Source organism: Balaenoptera borealis, assembly GCF_965194805.1.
Source record: "Balaenoptera borealis genome assembly, chromosome: 2".
In the NCBI taxonomy this organism is placed as follows: domain Eukaryota; kingdom Metazoa; phylum Chordata; class Mammalia; order Artiodactyla; family Balaenopteridae; genus Balaenoptera; species Balaenoptera borealis.
The window spans coordinates 177182058-177201741 of record NC_138867.1 but is presented as its reverse complement, the minus strand read 5'-3'; the positions used below and the strand labels follow the sequence as shown (position 1 = coordinate 177201741).

Here is a 19684-nt window from a genome sequence, read left to right as displayed (position 1 = left end):
GGCACAGAGGGGCTGCGGCCTGGGAAGCGCCAAATAGGAGCTGAGTGGGGGGTCTGCACACCGGGCAGCCAGTGATGGGGGAGTCCCCTGGGGCTGGGGCCTCGGGATGGGATCAGTCCCCTCTCTCCGCCTCTACCCCCATCCATCAGACAGAAACAGAGACAATACAGAGACACTGAGAAAAACGGTGACCAAGAGGCGCGGAACAGAAAATGAGACGCAGAGACGGCGAGATAAAGACAGAGGAGACATGGGGACAGAGAGAAAGACAGAGACAGTGAGATGGGCAGATTCATAGAGACGCAGAGACAAAGGCTGAGACAGAAGAAGGCTAGGCGACGCTGAGAGACGGGCACAGAACGACCAAAAGACATTGCAAGAGATACAGAGACACCGACCCAGAATCGGAGGGACAAACGGACCCAAAAAGGGCTGCTCCCTAGGGAGACCCCGGGCTGCCCCGTCTGGGGGCAAGCCAAGTGCTCCCCCACTCCGCCCCCGTCGTGCCTGGGCAGTGACTTCAGAGCCAGCGCGGATTCTATAAATGGCCAAGCGACAGCGGGCCGGGGGGCGGGGCCGAATGAGTCAGCGCGTTGCGTCATCGCCGCCTGGATGCCGCCAGGCCCCGCCCCCGCCCTCCTGGGCCGCCAGGGGGCGCCGGCCGAGAGCCAGCCGAGGCGCGGGTCTTCTCATGCGCAGTAGCGACCTGTGGCTCGCTGCGAGCCGCTCAGCGTGGGCAGGATCCAGCAATCTACGCGTTTGAATCCTGGCTCCGCCACCCTGGAGCTGCGTGACTCCGGGCAGTCGGCTTCACCTCTCTGTGCAACATTTAGACCCCACATCATAAGGCTGCTGTGAGGAATGAGTTAACAGATCCAAAGCACTCAGTACGTAGTAGGAGCTAATTGTTTGCTCATTTTATGTATTTTAGCGTATCTTCAATATACCATTAGACGCTATCAACTTGGTAGTTGCCTTAGCCCAGTCGTTCTCAAATGGGAGCGATCTGCTGGCGACCCCTCCCCCCCCATAGCTTTCCCAGGGACATTTGGCAACCTCTGGAGACTTTCCTGTTTGTCAAGGCTAAGGTGGGGGGAGGTGAAGGGAGGAACGACTTCTCTGGCGGTCCAGTGGTTAAGACACCCCAGGGGGTTCGGGTTCGATCCCTGGTCGGGGAACTAAGATCCCGCATGCCATGCGGTGCGGCCAAAACAAAACAATGAAGACTAAGGTGAGGGGGGGGGCGTTGCTTCTGGCACTGAGTAGGTAGAGGCTGGGGATGCTGCTTAAAGTTCTGCAATGCCCAGGACAGACCCCCGCCCCCACGATGAATTATCCAGCCGGGATGTCAACAGTAGCAAGATTGAGAAACCCTGCCTTAGCCTCATAGCATTAGGGGCAGAGGCCCGGGTTCAAATTCTGCTCTGTCACTAGTGAGCTGTGTGACACTGGGAAAGGGATTCCACGCCCCCGTGCCTCAGTTTCCCCATCTGTAAAGTGGATATAATAGCAGCACCCACTTCTGAGGGTGTTGTGAGGTTTGAGTGGATACGTGTACAGCATTTGGACCAGGGCCTAACATAAGGGCTGTTGTCATTATCAGTACATCACGGCTGTGCCCTTAGCATGTGGCCAGCAAATTGCATGTCCTTGACGTATCATTAGTGTATGATATGGTTGCTGACATGTTATCCAAGTGTCACTAACATGGCCTGAACATACATGGCATGACGTGGGCATGTCATCCACCCCTGTGGTACAAGGGTGAGATCTGGACAGGTAGGGCTGCTTGCAGGTGTTCCCTCCAGGCCGGCCTGGCTGGGACAGGAATATATGGGGGTGTCCATGGCCTGGAACCCACTAACACAGCCACTCCGTGGTTCAGGCAACCCACAGGTGGATGGGGAGGGTGAGATCCAGGGTCTCTGATCCCCCAGGTCCTTATGAGGGGATGGAGGGGACAGAAGTGGGGTGCCAGATTCTCAGCAGAAATACTGCTATTCCCTGTCTTTCCCTGTACCAGGCACTGCCCTGGGCATATTGGAGGCATTATTTTTTGGGCTGTGCCACCTGGTTTGCGGAATCTTAGTTCCCTGACCAGGGACTGAACCCGTGCCTCCTGCAGTGGAAGCACAGAGTCTTAACCATTGGACCACCAGGGAAGTCCCAGGCCTTATTTCTTCTGATCCTCACGACACCCTCATGAGCAGGCACTATCATTAGTCTATTTTACAGATGTGGCAACAGAGGCTCAGAGAGGGGAAGGGGCTGGCCTACATTTATAGACTATTGGTGTCTGGACTTAAAACCAGGGTGGCGCTCCATAAACTACCACAGGTGGTAGTCCTGCCTCAAGACAGGAGAGAAACGAAGAAAGATGACCTTAGAGGTGTGGGGAGATGGCCTCAGAGACAGACACAAAGAGACTAGGAGACCCAGCCAGAGGCCTAATGAACAGTGGGGAGTGGGGAAAGGTTGGTCTCTGTCTGGCGAAGCTGCCCGCCGCCCCAAAAAAGAATAACCCAGGCCGCCCCCCTAGGTGGAAACAATGACACAATCAGCTCCCAATACCAAGGCCCTGACATCACGAAGGGGGGCTGGCCAAGGTGGGGGGAGCCCCGCCCCTTGGCAGGCCTCTATGGCCAATGGGACGGCCTTGGAAGAGGCCCGGGCCGCCTCCCGAGCTTCAAAAACGTGTGAGGAGGGAAGAGGGTGCAGACGGAGCTTCAGCTGCTGCCGCCTTCTTCAGCGCTGCTGCCACCGCTGTCCACCGTCAGCCAGCATGTCCTCTGCTCACTTCAACCGAGGCCCCGCCTACGGGCTGTCAGCTGAGGTCAAGAACAAGGTAGGGCTGGAGGGCCTCCCCCCGACCTGGCCCACTTGCCCTGCCAGGCCAGAGGCCCCACACTTGCGGTTCCCTGGACCCCCTTCCTGCCTATCCCATATGACTTGGAACCTGAGAGAGAAAAAGGACGAGTATGGGGAAGGGGCTGCCTTCCTCCCCGGCCTGAGCATCCCAGAGCCCTCAGCTCCTGTTGGGGTGTGAAATGGGGGGGCATGCAGGCAGTCACAGGTAAACTGAGGCGGTTGGTCCATTGTGAAACCCCACTTGATTAGAGTCCCCTGTTAACCCTTTTTGTTTCTGGGAGTCTGAGGAAGGACTTGATTTTGCCCACACCCCCTAGCCTGACAAAGAATTTGCGGCGTGCTCCAGAGCTGGGGTTCCTGGGAGGTGAGGCCCCAAGGTGTTGGAGATCGTGAAGGAAACGGAGAGGCTGAGGATGGGCAGAGAGTGGGCATTAGGGACAAAGCAGGGGTCTCCTAATTCTGGGGGTGGGAGGACATGGGGACATCGCCTTCATGCTATGGATGGGTAAACTGAGGTTCAGAAAGAAGAGGCAAGTAGCTCTGGTCCTATATAAGAGAGATTCAGAACTGGGCCCCTGAACTTGCGGCCCACGCCCCCCATGGGATCAGCTTCTCCAGGGCAGCGAGCCTGAAGTCCCCAACCCACTGGAACAAACCCTTGAGCGCTGCCCGGGGAGGAGTCCCAGCCCCATTTGACAGAGGGCAACACTGAGGCTCAGGGTGGCTTTTCCCAGGGTTCCACAGGCAGGAAATGGGGAGCTGGGATTGGGAACCTGAGTCGGGGGGATCCTCGGGGGTGGAGGAGGGGGCGGGTGCTCGGGCAGGAGACAGATCCCAGCGTCGCCCCCCTCCCCCCAGCGCCGGCCCAGGAGCCGAGCGGAGCCGCCGCGCCATATAAGGCGGCCTCGGGAGCCCGGCCCGCGGGGCCGCGCTATATAAGGGCCGGTTTGCTTTATAAAGCCGGGCTGATGGGGAGGGGGGCGGCAAGGCCGGGGCCAGGTGAGGGGGCCGTCCCCTCCCCCAGGAAAAGGGGCGACCGGGTCTCCCAGGGGCCCAGAGCCTGTCTGGGCTGGGGTAGAGAGTTCTGGGGAAACGGAGGGGGGCAAAGTGGGAGAGGAGAGGTGGGGGAGAGACGCAGAGATACTGGAAGCCTGAGACTTGAGAGGGACGGATGGGGGAGGGCGAGCCTGGAGCAAGATTAAGACTGAGACAGGGATGGAGAGGCGGAGAGACGGCTGAGCCCCATCCTCACCCTAGGCAGGGAACCTGGAGTCGGAGAGATGGAGAGAGACCTATGAAAGCAGAGACGGACGAGCTATGAGCCCCACCCCCAGCCGGACACGAAGAGATGGGGACAGGATGACAGGGCCTAGGAAAGACAGACAGCGCTGGGAGAGAGACTGAGGACACTGTGCCATGGGGAGAGAGACAGAGAAATACAGACATGCATGGGGCCAGGAGTTAAGGCAAAGACAGGCCCTCGCCCCGAGCCAGAGAGGGGGCCCCAGGGATGAGGACCCGGAGAGACACTGAGACCGAGATGTAAGACAGAGCAGTCCCCTGCAAGGCGGCATCCGGGGGCACCTCCTTCGGGCTCCTCCTCCCCTGCCTGAAGCTCCCAGGACGGGGGCAGGGCCAGGGGAAGCTAAACCCCAAGTTTGGTCTGGAGGGGGAACCAAGAGGCCAGGCGCCGCCCCCCAGCTCTGAGTATCTCGTTCTCCACCCCTTAATCCACATTCTGTGGTGCCAAACCTCAGAATGCCTGGAATGGCCCCCTGGGCAGGTGCCACCTCAACACTGGCCCTCAGCAACCCCCCCCCCCCCCCCCCGCCAACTGGACGTTGGGACAGAATTGCCTTAGTTGGGAAGGGACGAGGGAAGAGATCAGACCTAGGGAATCTTGGATTGGGCCTGGGAGCCAACCCTGCTCCCCACTGCATCCTCACCACCTTCTCTGTGTCCCCCACTGCCAGCTGGCCCAGAAGTACGACCACCAGCGGGAGCAGGAGCTTCGAGAGTGGATCGAGGGGGTGACAGGGCGCCGCATTGGCAACAACTTCATGGACGGCCTCAAAGATGGCATCATTCTTTGCGAGTGAGTGGGGCGCTCATGGCCCAGACTCTGCCTTGGGCTGCCCCCAACCCCTCATCTCTACTACCTGAGCCCCTCAAATGACCAAGAGCTCAGAGCTGGATTGGGCACTTCATATCTGATACCTTTGTTTTGAGGTATCAGATATAAAGATAATCACTGTGCCCATTTAACAGTAAAGAAAACTGAGCCTCAGGTAAAACACGTCGCCCAAAGTCCCACGCTGTTCCAATAGAAATGACTTCCGAATCTAGAGTCTGAACCGCCACGCATATGGGGCAGCCACATGTATGGTCTCTAGAGTCCCAAGAAAGGGAGGTCACGGCGAAAAGGCACTGGGCCACATCAGCTGTCCACTGCTGGCTTGGTGACCTGAGGGATGTGCCACAGTAATTTAAGTGGGCCCTGATTTTCTCCCCCTCTCAGAACCTAATCACTGAGGGAGAGGAAAACCCTCAACAGCTCCCAAGCCCCGATTCCAGATTCCACCTCCTAGATTTCACTGCAACCTTATTTCTGGGCGGGGCCCTGAGCCCAGCTGGGGTCCTGTCTTTTTCTCTGAGTCTGACCCAGGGCAGGGTGACCCTAAGAGCCAGAGCTTGTGCTAGGGAAGCTTCCCAAAGGCACAGCGTTACCAAGCCCTAGCTGCTGGCAAGAGAGGGGCTGGGGGATGTTGTTCTACCATATCCAAGGAATGGGGGGACGGCCTGGTGTCCCAGGCCTTAAAGAGTGCAGGGCCACCCACCCGTTTATGGAGGAGGTGCATTTATGGAGCACCTGCTGTGTGCCAGCCAGGTCTAGGCGCTGGGGATAGTGAACAAAACAGACTCGACTTGGGGCGCTTACAGACCTTTAGTCCTGGTGGGGGTGATTGAACAAATAATTGATGAAATAATCACATACTTGCCTGTGGTGGGAAGTGCCATGAGGAAGAGTCAAGCTGGGAAGGATGGGGGGCGGGGGGCAGGGGGTGAAGGGTTGCTGCTTTGTACAGAATGGTCTGGGAGGTCTTTCTGAAGAGGTAATATTGAAGCAGAATCTTAGATGAAGTGAGGGAAGTTGCCGGCAGGACATCTTAGGGAAGAGTGGGCCAGGCAGTGGGGACAGCCAGTGCAAAGGCCCTGGGGTGGGAGCATGCCTCAGTGATCAGGGCAAGTGGAGGGAGTTAGCTGGGGGCCAGATGGTACAGGGCCTCTTCGTCCTTCATGCTATGGAGTTAGGCTTTTATTCTCAAGGCAATAGGAAACCATGGGAGTGCTTTGAACTGGGGAGTAACTGGAAATTTTTTTTTTTAACTGAAGTATAGTTGATTTACAGTTGTGTTAATTTCTGCTGTACAGCAAAGTTATACAAGGTCCTACTGTATAGCACAGAGAACTATATTTAATATCCTATGATAAACCATAACGGAATTGTTTTAAGAAGGCCATTTTAGCCATGGGATGACAAGCATCTGGAGGGGATGAGGTGGAAGCTGGGAGCCCAAGGGGAGGTCAAGGCAAGAGCCCAGGAAAGAGGCACTGATGCCTCAGAGCAGGGCGGAGGTGGGCTTCTGGAAGTCTTCAGGAGGCAGAGTAAAAGGAATTGCTGAGGGATGGAATGTGGGGGTGAGAGAGAGGGAGAGGAGAGTCAAGGGCAGCGGAGGGCTTTTTTTTTTTTTTTTTAATTTTTATTTATTTATTTATTTATTTTTAACATCTTTATTGGCGTGTAATTGCTTTACAATGGTGTGTTAGTTTCTGCTTTATAACAAAGTGAATCAGTTATACATATACATATGTTCCCATATCTCTTCCCTCTTGCATCTCCCTCCCTCCCAGCTTCCCTATTCCACCCCTCTAGGTGGTCACAAAGCACAGAGCTGATCTCCCTGTGCTATGTGGTTGCTTTCCACTAGCTATCTATTTTACGTTTGGTAGTGTATATATGTCCATGCCACTCTCTCAGTTTGTCACATCTTACCCTTCCCCCTCCCCATATCCTCAAGTCCATTCTCTAGTAGGTCTGTGTCTTTACTACCGTCTTGCCACTAGGTTCTTCATGACCTTTTTTTTTTTTTTTCCTTAGATTCTGAGACCTGGAAGGCTGGGTTTACTGAGCTGGGGAGGATGGAGGGAGTTCTGTGGGGGGAAGTGGGTGTCAGGAGTCCAGGTACGGTTCATTTGATTTGAGACACCCATGTGGGGAGCTGGAATGGAGAGTAAGAGGTGGGCTGCAGGAAGATGTTGGGGAGTTGTTGGCATATGAATGGCATTTAAAGTCAAGAGAGGACTTCCCTGGCCGTCCAGTGGTTCAGACTCTGCGCTTCCACTGCAGGGGGCACGGGTTTGATCCCTGGTCGGGGAACTAAGATCCCACATGTCGCGCAGCATGGCCAAAAAAAAATAAAATGCCAAGAGACTGGATGAGATCAAGAGGGTGAGTGTAGCCAGAGAAGAGGCCCCAGTCCTGAGCCGCGGGCTCTCCGAGGTATAGCGGTTCGCAAAAGAAAAGGAGATTGAAACATGGTCACGAGCGAGGCAGGTGCACCCAGGAGACTCCCCTACACCCTCCATTGGGAGGCTTCCCGACCTGAAGGAGTCTAGCTCCCCGGGGTTGGTTTCCCATCTGGGTCCTGCCTGTGTGTGCGGATGGTCTGTGTGGGGCTGCAGCTGGGGGCTGACTGCAGTGGGAAACAGAAAACAGCATAGCGCCCACTGACTGTCATCCTGACCCCTTGTCCCGCTGGGCTGGGCTTGGGTGGGGGCAGTAGGGGTCCCCTTCCTCAGTGCCCTCCTCTGCACCTTGCAGGTTCATCAATAAGCTCCAGCCAGGCTCTGTGAAGAAGGTCAATGAGTCCACCCAGAACTGGCACCAGGTGAGCCCAGACTCTCTTCACTCTTTCGACCCCTGGCCCATAGCCCCTCAGAGCTACACCCAGACCCCCAACTCCCCTCCCACCCCTGACTGCCACCGGCTCCCCTCCAGCTGGAGAATATCGGCAACTTCATCAAGGCCATCACCAAGTACGGGGTGAAGCCCCACGACATCTTTGAGGCCAACGACCTGTTCGAGAACACCAACTACACCCAAGTGCAGTCCACCCTCCTGGCCCTGGCCAGCATGGTGAGCGTGGCTGAAGGGTGGGCATGGGGCCAGGGGGCCGCGGGCGCTCGGGGCTGGGATGCGGGTGGGGCCCCTTGTGCCCTCTGAGCCCCGCGTGGGTGGGAGGGGGAAAGCAGGTGCTGCTCAGGGTCTCCGAGGGGACAGTGTGGCCCAGGGGCTTCCTTGTCAGTCCCTGCCCCCCCTCGCCCTCCCCAGGCCAAGACGAAAGGGAACAAGGTGAACGTGGGAGTGAAATACGCAGAGAAGCAGGAACGGAAATTTGAGCCAGGGAAGCTAAGAGAAGGGCGGAACATCATCGGGCTGCAGGTACTACCCCTTCTTCACCCGGGTCTCACTGCTGAGCTGAGCAGAGGGTCAGGGAGTGGAGGAGGCCAGGAGGGCACCCTGGTCCCTTCAGGCTTCGGCAGGGGGGTGGCAGGATATTTGGCCTTTACTATATGCTTGGCATTTTTCCATACCCTAACTCACTCCTCCGACAGCTCTAGGGGGTGGGTACTGTTATCAGCATACCCTTTATACAGATGGGAAAACTGAGGCCTGGAGAAGATAGCTTACTTGCCAGGATTGGCCACGTGATGAGTGGCCGGGCTGGAACTTGAACCCTGGAAGTCAGGCCACCTATCAGTCATGTGACCCACCTTCTCTGGACCTCAGTTTCCAGTCTGTAGCCTGAGGGTGGAAACAGTGCCTCATTAGAGGGCCATGTTAAGTGTCTGCTGACATGAGTTACATCTCGTGGCCCACCGTGAGATTTGTAAGCCTCGGGGTGATTCTCCTTCTGGCTCCCTAGATGGGCACCAACAAGTTTGCCAGCCAGCAGGGCATGACAGCCTACGGCACCCGGCGCCACCTCTACGACCCCAAGCTGGGCACAGACCAGCCCCTGGACCAGGCCACCATCAGCCTGCAGATGGGCACCAACAAGGGAGCCAGCCAGGTGTGTGGGGGGCCATGGGGCGGGCAGGTGGGGCTGTGCCCCTCGTCGTCCCCTCGGCCTGACTGCACTGCCCTCCGCAGGCCGGCATGACCGCTCCCGGGACCAAGCGGCAGATCTTCGAGCCGGGGCTGGGCATGGAGCACTGCGACACGCTCAATGTCAGCCTGCAGATGGGCAGCAACAAGGGGGCCTCGCAGCGGGGCATGACGGTGTACGGGCTGCCCCGCCAGGTCTACGACCCCAAGTACTGCCTGACGCCCGAGTACCCGGAGCTGGGCGAGCCTGCCCACAACCACCACACGCACAACTACTACAACTCCGCCTAGGGCCCTGGGCCTCCCGCCTTCCCCCGGGGAGGCCGGCTGCTGCTCTTGGCAGGGCCCAGCCCGGCCCGCCGACCCCCTCCCCCTGCATGGTTCCTCCAGCCCCCTGGCACCTGCCTACAGGGTTAGCGTTTGGGGGGAGCAGACTGGGGGGGGCCTGTGGGGGGGAAAGGGGGCTCCTCCCCGGGTCCAACATAGAGCTGGGTGTTCCCAGCAGCACCCAAAGGACGCACTGAGCAAAGCTACCCCGCTGTCCCCCACTCCCCCCAGGTGGGTCCCCCCAGGACAAGAAGCCCCCCCAAGCGAAGCCCCCAGAGCCCAGGCTCGCCTCCCCCCCCATTCCCACAGTGGGAGCAAACTGCATGCCCAGACCCCCAGCGGACACACGCGGTTTGGTTTGCAGCTGGCGTTAAGGGATGTGACAGCGGTGTTTGTAACGCGAGCACTTTCTTTTTCTACTTCACTGGAGCACAATAAATGGCTGTAAAGTCATCTGAGGACTCAGGGCTGCTCTGTCACAGAGGCTGTGTGGCTCTAGCACATGCATAAGTGGCCTTGCTCAGATATACCCCATCTCCCACACACACATCTGCACAGGCACACACACTCACATGCACCCTAAGATACACACACACAGCTCACAGAGCTCGCTGGACCCAGGACAGGCCCCCCCCACTCACAAAATCCACACACATGCACACTTCGTGTGTATGGTGTTCACACGCTCTCTATAGCCTTAGTGCACACACCCTTTCACACACAGATACACATGCAGTACACACTCCTACTCGAGGCACACAAAAACATAAACCCTCACACAGGTACACAACACACACACACACACACACACACACACTCAGCACCCATGTACCTTCCCTGGGGGCCTGTGGGTTGCGTTGAGGCCAAGCGCCGGGACGGGCTAAATGGGATGTAAATCAGTTTTGCAGCTTGCCAGCTAGGTGACCTTGGGCAAGTCACTTCCCTTCCCTAGGCCTGTTTTCCCATTAGGAAAATGAGGACATGGAACCTTGTGGGGTCACAGGGAGCTTAAATGAAATGATGCCTCCAGACAGGGGATGACATTTGGTACTGACCATGAGAATGGACAACCAGCCAGGTCCTGGAGGCCCCTGTGGGCAGGGAGAACCCTTTAGCCCTGAAGTAGACTGTGGGAAGGTGGGAGGGGACAGGGCAGTGGGAAAAGATGGGCACTTTGGAAAGATGTGCCCACTTTGGATGGGCACAGTGGAGGCACTTTGGCAATGGCCCTTTACCACCTGGCACAGAGCAGTTAAGTAGTTGACTGCAGGATGCAGCTGGCCCAGGCGCCTGGCCTGCCAGCCCAGGACCCCAGAAGTAAGGACAAGGTCCCAACCTCCCCACATTTCAGAGGGGACCCTGCTCGCCCAGTGATGTGGGCCCCAGCTATCCTGCTCGGAAGCTATCAACTGCCAGGGTTCCAACGAGAGGATGCGGCCATGCTGGGGGCACAGCGGTCTTCTCCCCTTCCCTCCCCAGGGCAGGGGGCGAGGCTGGAATGTGGGGACCTGCAGAGACAGACATCAGAAGACCCGCTCGCACAGACGCACACGGCCCCTGAGGCCTCGTAAACTGGATTCCAGGCGCTCTTGGCCTGGCTACCCTAAGTCCTGCTACCCAAGGTCCTGCTACCACGGGGCCAGCTCGGGGAAGCTATGCTGAGGAGGATCCACGCCTGGCCTAGGGCCCTGCCTTCTTGGGAAAACAGCACCATATTAGCACTTGGTCTGTAAGACTGGGGTGGGCGGGCCCTGGTTGGCAGGAGCCCCCTTTCCCTGGACCCCAGAGGGCATCACCCCCGGTGCCTGTCCACCACTCTGGGTCCACTGGGTCCTGCCTCGGCCAGGGGACCCCACCTGGGGCCTTGGAGGGGGAGGTGGGAGCACCAAGGAGGGGTATGTCAGTGTAGAGAGGGCCCTGGGGACACATGCCAGACCCAGTGGCTGGGCCTGGTGGCCAGGGCTTCTGGCCTGGTCAGCATCTTCTCGGCCGTTCATATCCCTCGCTGCCCTGGTGGGTCCGAGTCTGTTCGAACCGTGCCAGGGATCATGATAGGTGCATCCATCCTCAGCGTGGCCCTGGGAGGAAGGTTCCATCATCCTTCCCACTGTACCAACGAGGAAGCCAAAGCACAAGTCACTTGCTGCCCAGGCTCACAAGGCCAGGTGGAGATGGACCTGCCCCACACTGCTGGAGTGTCAGGACCTCCACACCATGAGACCGTCTGGGGTCTCACCATCAGCCTTGTGAAGGTGTGTTTTTTCCAATACCACCAAGCAATTAACTCAGTTCTGACACTCTCTACCTGGAGAAAGCATCAGATCCCACGGGATAAGGGTTCTGTCCAAGACTGCCCCTCCCCCACTGAAGCTGCCAATCACAAGTGCAGGTTGTTACCTGTGCTTCTGAGCAACCAGCTGGAGATCGGGGGTTCCCCCCACCCCCTTCTCAGATTTGGTTAATCTACTAGAGTGGCTCACAGAACTCGGAGAAACATTTTACTTATTACATCACTGGTTTATTATAAAAGGCTATAACTCGGGAGGAGCCAGATGGAAGAGACGCCATGGGCAAGGTATGGGGAAGGAGGGTGGAGCTTCCGTGCCCTCTCCCGAGTGTCCCAGCACCTCCCCGTGTTCACCGAGGGTGGAAGCTCACCAAATCTTGTCCTCACCCGCTTCACCTGTAGCTGCCCTCCCCTTCCCGAAGGTTCGTGGCTGCGGCTGACTGAGTTCCTCCTCTGCATTCTGCCCCTTCCTGAGACTACCTAGGGCCCCACTCTAAGTCACTTCATTCGCATAATCTCACCTGTGATCAAAAGGGGCTCTTTATGGATGACAAAAAGTACTCCAGTTGCTCAGGAAATTCCAAGGGTTTTAGAAGCTTCCTGCCAGGAGCCAGGGACAAAGCCCAAACATTTCTTCTTACACCCTACACGTGCGTCTGGCTCCACCTCCAGCCTTCCGAGAGACTCCTCGCGACCCTAGGACAAGGGTCCCTTACTCTTCTCCAGTGCTCCCCGCCGCCCCCCAGCCCCCAGGAAGCCAGGAGCTGTTCCCTTAGCCTGGACCCTGGACTCAGGAGGAAGTAAGATGCTGGGCTGTGAAACCAGGCCTCCTGGGTTCAAGGCCCGGCCGTGCAGTCTTCTGGCTGTGGGACCTTTGGCCGGTGACCTCCTGTCTCGGGCCTGTTTCCTCATCTGCGAGCATCTTCCTCAGGGCGGCTGTCGCGACATGGGGGCAAGGCAGGTAAACCTGACATTGGCCTCTGGCACAGTGTGGCCCCTGAGCCTTAGCTCCTTCAGGCTGTCCCCCAGGAAGCCTTCTCTGACCCCCCCAATCCCCACCCTGGGCTCTGCTGGCCCCGGTTTCTGCTGTGACTGTAAACGCCTTGCCAGATGTCTGTGGGTTCATCCCTGTCCCCTGAGCCCAGCACTGCCCTGGTTTCACCTTGAATGCTTGTAGAGTAGATAAAACGCTGGACAGTTTGAAGGACTGACCACTTCCAATGGCCCGCCAGGCCACCTCTGAATGCCTGTCTCCCCCGTTCCCTCGTTGAGCCCCTGGGTCTGACCCAGAGCCCAGGAAACCAGAGAGCTGGGAGTTTTGCGTTGGCTGCTTTATTTAAGGGCTGGTGACTGACAGCTATCCCCAACCCAGCCCCTCCCTCCTCCTACAAAAGTGGCCAAACGTGAAAACAGGCTGCCCTGCCAGGAGGCCTGTGGGCCTGTGGCTTGAATCCCAGGCCACAGGCCTTGGAAGGCAGGGAAGGAGGATGGGCAGTCGGTCCAGTTCAAATGGACAAGTGCTGGTGAGGTGGGGGAAGACGCTGGAGAGTCCCGAGGCAGCCTCTGCTGGGCTTGCCCTCACCTACGATATCAGGACACAGGTCCCTGGAGGGGCCAGGGCCCCAAAGCCAGGGGGCCAGGTGCCAGAGGAGGGAGCAAGTCAAAGGCTTTCGGAGCCAAGGGAGGCAGTTCAGGCCCCTGGGGCCCAGCAACCCTTCAACTCTACCCCATGCCCACGAGGACACCCCCCCAGTCACACCTGCAGCCACACACACACTCACACCCATGCCCACACCCACTCCACACACACACACAGGGCTGCAGAGGCCCTGGACCCACACCCTGGACCCTGGAATGTCTCTGGATTGGTACCCAGCAGGTGAGGCTGCCAAGGGAGTGGGTCCTCTGCGTTGCTACTGATTGGCTGCCTCGCAGGCATCTATCCAATCGCTGTACACGTCCACTGGCTCCGACAGATCTGAGCCGCTGAGGTCAAGGGCAACTGGTAGCATTGGACCCCTTTCCTATACACACTTCTGTTGCTCATGCTACTGTTAGCCAGACCCCTGCCCTGAAGCCTGTCACCCCATGTAAGTCAGCACGTGGCACTGGTTCCTCTCGGTGGCCACACCACCAGGGCACACAGCAGGGCTGGGTGCCCTTGAGCAGCCCACTCTGGGCAGAGCAGCCCTGACGCCCCGCCCCCATCCCCTGGGAAAAGCCCGGGTTCCCAAGGATACAAGTGATGGGCGTCTGGAATTCTTCCAGGCACACGGTACAAGAGATGACTCCGGTGTTGCGGGCCCGGTCCCTGGAACGGGAGGAGATGCAGGGACTTAGTGAACGAAGGGGCCTGTGTCTGTGGGTGACGATCCCCCTAACCAGGAAGGCTGGGGACAGAATGGAGGACAGTGGGGGTGGGGGTGGGGGGAAGCCACCTCCCGACTCAGGAAGGAGAGGGCAGGACCCGTGAGGCAGGATCCCGGGCCCCGCTCACATTTTCACGTCGCAAGACTTCTCGTGGTTGCAGAAGGGGCAGGTGAACTGGGTCTCTAGGGTGCCTGTCATCTTCTTCTTGGGGGGTGGCTTCCGTTTTGACTTTCTGCGCCCCATGTCTGCAGGAGGGCAAACCTGTGGGAGGATGGGGGCAGAAGTCAGCGACTCGTGGGACCCAGGCGTCCCTCCGGCTCGACGCTCTAGGAAGCGGTCAAGTGGTCCTCCCCCCAACCCCGCCCCACCCTGATTCTGGCATCATTCTTCCGTGGCAGAGGAGGTCAGCAGCCTGCCAGATAAGGACCAGAGTTTCATTTATACTTAAGACCACTCTCTATGCAACATCCTTGTTCTTAACTAAGGGTGCTTCCAATTCACTGAGTAAACAGAAGCAGTCAGACAACATCCACAATCCACAAGTCCCCAGGACCACCCCCTCGACCTTCTCTCCTTTGCTATGGAAGAACGTCCACGCTCCCCACAAAAACAATTTGTTACCTTGTGCCTTGGATCCCAACATCACATTTTCTCTCTCTACTGGATCATTAACAAACACACTTGTTATGACCTCTCCCATCATTAAAAATCACCTCTTTGTTCTCTGTGAGCTTTCCTAGTACAGCTGTCTGCGTTCCCTCCTACCCTCTCTCCCCAGCCCCTTCCATGCTGTCCACCCCAAGGGGCAGTCCTCACTCCTCAGGGTACTGGACACACCGGTTCCTCCTGCCACCGTTCTCACAGGGCTCTCCCACCCTCCTCAGTGGCAGCTTCCTGCAGTCTCTGCTGCTGCTGCAACCCCATCCTTACCCTGTCAATTCGCTAATGATGGTGAGTCCATAAGCTCAGTCTTTGGACCCCTCCCCTCTCCACCGCCATTCATTTCCATGGAGATCTCACCCAGCGTCAGGGCTTCAAATGCCCCCTCTACACCGATGTCTTCTCTGAACTGCAGGCTCCCCTGGCCACCTGCCTCAGCCACACTCCTACCCGGTGCTACCAAACGTTTAAACAGAACCTGTCCACAACCGAGCTCCGAACACCTCAATGTGTTGTCCCACAGGCAGCAAAGTCCATCTTTCCAAAAACCTTAGACTCAGCCTCAGTTCCTTTCGCCCTCTCTCACACCCCTTGTCCCATCCTGATCCTACTGTTCTACCTTTAAAAGACATCCAGCATCTGGCCACTTCTCACCACTCCCAGGGCCAGCTCCGTGGTCTGTGTCTTGAGTCCCCGTCATCTCTGGCCTGTATTATCACCACAGCATCCTCACTGGTCTCCCTGCATCTCTAACTCTGCCCAGCACCCTCCAAATGTGAATTCCTCGAGGGCAGGGATTTCTGTCTTTTCTTTGTATCCCCAGCGCCTAGAACAGCTCGTGGCACAGAGCTGGCTCTCAACAAAGATTTACTGAATGAATGAATGACCAATGCCAGGCCTACAGTAAACCACAGCACTGCTGCAATCAAGGCAGGCAAGGTATCTGCTCTTGTGCAACTGGTATTGTAGCGGAGGAAGACAGACCCTTCAGCTAACTAATAAGGGAGATAATTTCCAATATTGGTAAGTGCTATGAGGTTAACGAAACAGGGCTAAGTGAACACTTCTGGGACGGGGCTACTTAAGGGTGGAGCTGGAAGAACCCTTGGGTAAGAGTCATTTAAGCTGAGGCCTGAATAAGAGAAGGCGACCATGGATGGTAGCCCAGGCAGAGGGAATAACAACCGCAAAGGCTCCAAGGCAGAAGAAGCTTTTCTTGAGAAAGAGAAAGAAGACTGGTACAGCTGAAGCCCAGCGAGAGCAATGGGGAGATGGGTGTGAGATGCAACAGAAGAGAAGCAGCCAGAGCCTACAAGACCCAGGAGGCTTTAGTAAGGCGTAGCCAGTTCTGCAGCCCAGGCTCTCACCTTCGGGCGTACAGCGGTAGTGTTCTGTTGAATTTTTTTCCCCAAAGCCTGGCCCTGGTTACCACCTGCACCAGAATCACCTGGGGGTGCTCAAAAAAATGCAGATTTCTGAACCTAACCCCAGATCTCCCCGCACTAGAATGTCAGTTCTGCGGGTTCGGGTGGGAGCATGATTTGCCCACTGCTGAATCCCCAGCACCCACAGTACCTGGTATGCATTAAGAGCTCAATAACTGTTGAATATAAACAAGTCTCCTGAATCAGAAGCTACAGGTGGACCCCAGAATCTCATTTTCCCCGGTGACTACAGCACCCGCCAATCACACTCCAGAAAAGGGAGTCTGGCCTGCACATGAAACTCCAGGGGCCTCGGACTGTACTTCTGTGGCGATCTAAGTCCAAAGCGCGCCAAGGTGGGGGCTGGAAAAGGGCTCAGCCACCGACCCTGCCGGGACTCAAGAGGATTCGGGTGGGCCGTCCCTCCAGGCTCACCGAGGCTTCAGCGTCGCCTCCCGCCGGCCGCCGGTAGAAGCCAGGCCTCCGAGCAGCGGGCTGGGACCCGCTGGGACCCGGGGGAGTCAAGTCCCCCGATGGGCCGCCCCCCAAGCCCTGGGCCCTCGGTGCCTCCTCCAGGACCCCGTCAGCGCCCCGGAGTCGCAGAGCGCCCAGTCCCACCCGGCCCCATAGCCCGCCCGCGCGAACCTTCACCTGCACTCACCGACGCTCTTTGCGACTGCCTCGTTCATCCGGGAGACAGTGACTTCCGGCTCCCGGCGGAAGCGGAAATCCCTCCCCTTCCCTTCAGTCTCACCCACCCGAGGCCGGGACCTCCCAGCGAGTAAGCCCCGCCTCCTCCAGCGTCTTTGTGCGCACGCACAGAAAGTAAGTCTTATCTGTACTCTCATTCCGGGCCCGGAGGCGGGATAGCGGTGCGCGTGCGCGAGGGTTGGACCGCATTTCACAGTTGGTGTGCAAGTGGCCGCTACTTGTAGTGAGCTTCCGCGGTGGCAGTTCCCGCGTTTCAGGAGCGGTGGACCGGGCCATAGCAGCACTGGAAAGGCAGCCTCTCCCTTGGCTGCAGCATCTTCACGTGCCTTCTCTCCCACTTCAAGCCCCAGCTCCTCGCAGCTCACCTGGGTCTCCCCGATGTCGGGCACATTCAAATATCTCAGTGCTAAGAAACGGCAGATACCAGTATGGCTGAATCAGAGTTAACGGGGGAAGCTTGTAAGAAGCTCTTCTCAAACTTTAACAAGAACCTGTGGATCTTACTATAATTCAGGTTCAGGTCAGGAGTGGGGCCTGGAAGTCTGACTTTCTAACTAGCTCCCCAGTGCCATACGTGCTGTTGGTCTGCGGGACCACACTTTGAGTGCCGAAGTTATAATACATGAGATTGGACAGGCAGGTAGGGGCTGGGGGAGGGGAAAACCAAGCTCCACAATTTCCACGATGTAGTGAAGAGGCTGGACAGAAATATAAAGGATCAGTTGCTACACTGTTCAGCGCAGCAGAGGGGAGTGTGTGGATCTCAGAGCATGTGATGGTGGAGGGGGCTGCCAAACTAGTACGAGAGGTTAGAGAAGGCTTCCCTGGGAGGCCGATGCTCAGGATGGAATCCAAAGCCTGAGTGGAAGTCACACAGACAGAAGTAGCACCTATAGAACTTAAGAGGGAGTGAAGGAGAGAGGAGTGTCAAGGGTGGAGACCCTGGGAGCTGCCTCTTACTCAGATGAGGAAGGCTCAAGAGAGATGATTTGGAGGAGCGGTCAAGGGTTGTGTTTCGCTGTGATTAGTCTGAGACAAGCAAGAGGGGCTCTGGAAGGGGCCTTTGGAAGGGAAGCCAGGAGCTCAGGAGAAGGATCTGGATGTGGTTTTGAGAGTCATTTGCATGTGGAGGTTATTTAAAGTCTTGGGGCCAGAGGAGGTCACATGGTTTCAGGGGTAAGGGGTAAAGTATAGCAGAAGAAGAGGGCTAAGAAGGACACCAGGGCTCCCCAGCCTTAGAGGTTAGGAGGAGGAGGAGCCAGCAAGAGACTGGGCAGAACAGTGAGGTAGGAGGAGAAAGACGTGGGTTGCCCTCTCCCAGAAGCCTCCAGAGGCAGGTATTTCAAGACGAGGAGAGTGATCAGCTGTGTCACATGCGGCTGCGAGGTTGAGTAAGATGAGGAAAGAGAATTGGCCGTTGACTTTGGCAAGTGTTTGGTCCCTGGCAATCTTGATAAGAGCTCTTTCGTTGGAGGGTTTAGGAAAATAACTTGTCAAGAGAGCTATCGATATATTTCCAATAGACCTATCTCCAAGAAGTCCTCTAGAGGGCAGTGTTACTCTCGGAACTGCCAAGCTTAACCCTTGGCAGTGCCTCTCGGGAGGACCCCTTCTCCGTGCTTGTACAAACCTGGATACACACAGGATGGGATCATACCATACATGTTACCTTGCACCTTGCTATTTCCACTTAGTGGTCAATACACATACAGATAATTATTGTGTGACTCTGCCGTAGTATATATGGACAATCCTATATTCACTCATGATTGCCAGGTTCATAGGTTTTTTGTGTCTTTTCTTTCCCTTTTCCTTTCTTCTCTCTCCCTTTCCTTCCTTCCTTCCTTCCTTCCTCTCCTCTCTTTATTTATGTCTCTCCTTCCCTCCCTCCCTTCCTTCCTCCCTCCTTTCCTTCACATATTTATTGAGATATAATTGACAGACAATAAACTGCACGTTTTGACATATACATACACCTGTGAAACCATCACCACAATCATGATAGTGACTGTTTCCATCCCCCCAAGAAGTTTCCTTATGTCTCTTTGTAGTCAATCCCTACCCCACCCCCAGCCCTTGACACCAACTAATCTGTTTTCAGTTCCTATAGCTTTGTGTTTTTGAGGAAGTCACATAAACAGAATCATACAAAACGTAGCCTTTTGAATTTGGCTTCTTCTACTCAGCTCAGTACGTTTGTGATGTGTCCTTTTTTTTTTGGCCACACTGCTTGTGGGATCTTAGTTCCCCATCAGGGATTGAGCCCATGTCCTCGGAAAGCGTGGAGTCCTAACCACTGGACCGCCAAGGAATTCCCTATGTCCATGTTGTGTTTATCAGTAGTTGTTCCTTTTTATCATTGAGTTGTATTCCGTTGTATGGATGGATACAGTTTGTTTATCCTTTCCCCTACTGATGGACATTTGGGTTGTTTCCATTTTGGGACAATTATGAATAAAGCTACTATGTACTGTCTCATTCAGATCTTTCTGTGGATGTTCGTTTTCTACTGTATTTTTTTAAATTTAATTTTTATTTTATTTTGGAGGGTAGTTGATTGACTCTACTGTATTTTATTTCTACACTAAAACATGTGATTCCTCTGGAATTCATTTTTGTATACGGTCTGAAGTAGGGTTCAGGTTGTGTTTTGTTCTGGGCTAACCGCCAAGGCAGATAACATCTCTCCTGGGAAGTTGTAATGCCACCTTAACCTACATCACGTTCTCATGTGTTCTTGAATTTGTTTCTGGATTCCCTCTGGATGTTTTCCCGGAGCCAGGGTCATGCTGTTTTGATGACAGTGCGTTTTGCTGTTTGGCAAGGCAGCTTTCTCACCTTGCTATTCATGAGTCTTGGCCTTGGAGG

The 19684-nt window shown here is 56.2% G+C and overlaps 2 protein-coding genes across 5 annotated transcripts; one reads left to right on the top strand and one right to left on the bottom strand.

Annotated features, from left to right (window-relative positions):
• The first annotated feature begins 2676 nt into the window (after positions 1–2676).
• Positions 2677–9817, top strand: CNN1 (calponin 1). Its single transcript, XM_082380584.1, has 7 exons — positions 2677–2845; positions 4842–4963; positions 7751–7817; positions 7928–8065; positions 8261–8371; positions 8856–9002; positions 9083–9817. The coding sequence occupies exons 1-7, from the start codon at positions 2783–2785 to the stop codon at positions 9326–9328; spliced, it is 894 nt and encodes a 297-aa protein (XP_082236710.1). The 5' UTR covers positions 2677–2782; the 3' UTR covers positions 9329–9817.
• A 2043-nt stretch (positions 9818–11860) lies between these two features.
• ELOF1 (elongation factor 1) lies at positions 11861–16835 on the bottom strand. Of its 4 annotated transcripts, none has more exons than XM_082380590.1 (4): positions 14149–14282; positions 13892–13962; positions 13524–13629; positions 11861–12587 (listed from the first exon to the last, which is right to left on the bottom strand). In XM_082380590.1, exons 1-3 carry the CDS (start codon positions 14262–14264, stop codon positions 13565–13567), a joined length of 252 nt encoding a protein of 83 aa, XP_082236716.1. In that variant the 5' UTR covers positions 14265–14282; the 3' UTR covers positions 11861–12587; positions 13524–13564. The 4 variants fall into 4 exon arrangements, with proteins under 4 accessions (XP_082236716.1, XP_082236717.1, XP_082236718.1 ...); XM_082380591.1 differs by lacking the exon at positions 11861–12587 and adding an exon at positions 16767–16835 and having other exon boundaries at positions 12968–13629; XM_082380592.1 differs by lacking the exon at positions 11861–12587 and adding an exon at positions 16757–16818 and having other exon boundaries at positions 12968–13629.
• Between the last annotated feature and the right edge of the window lie 2849 nt (positions 16836–19684).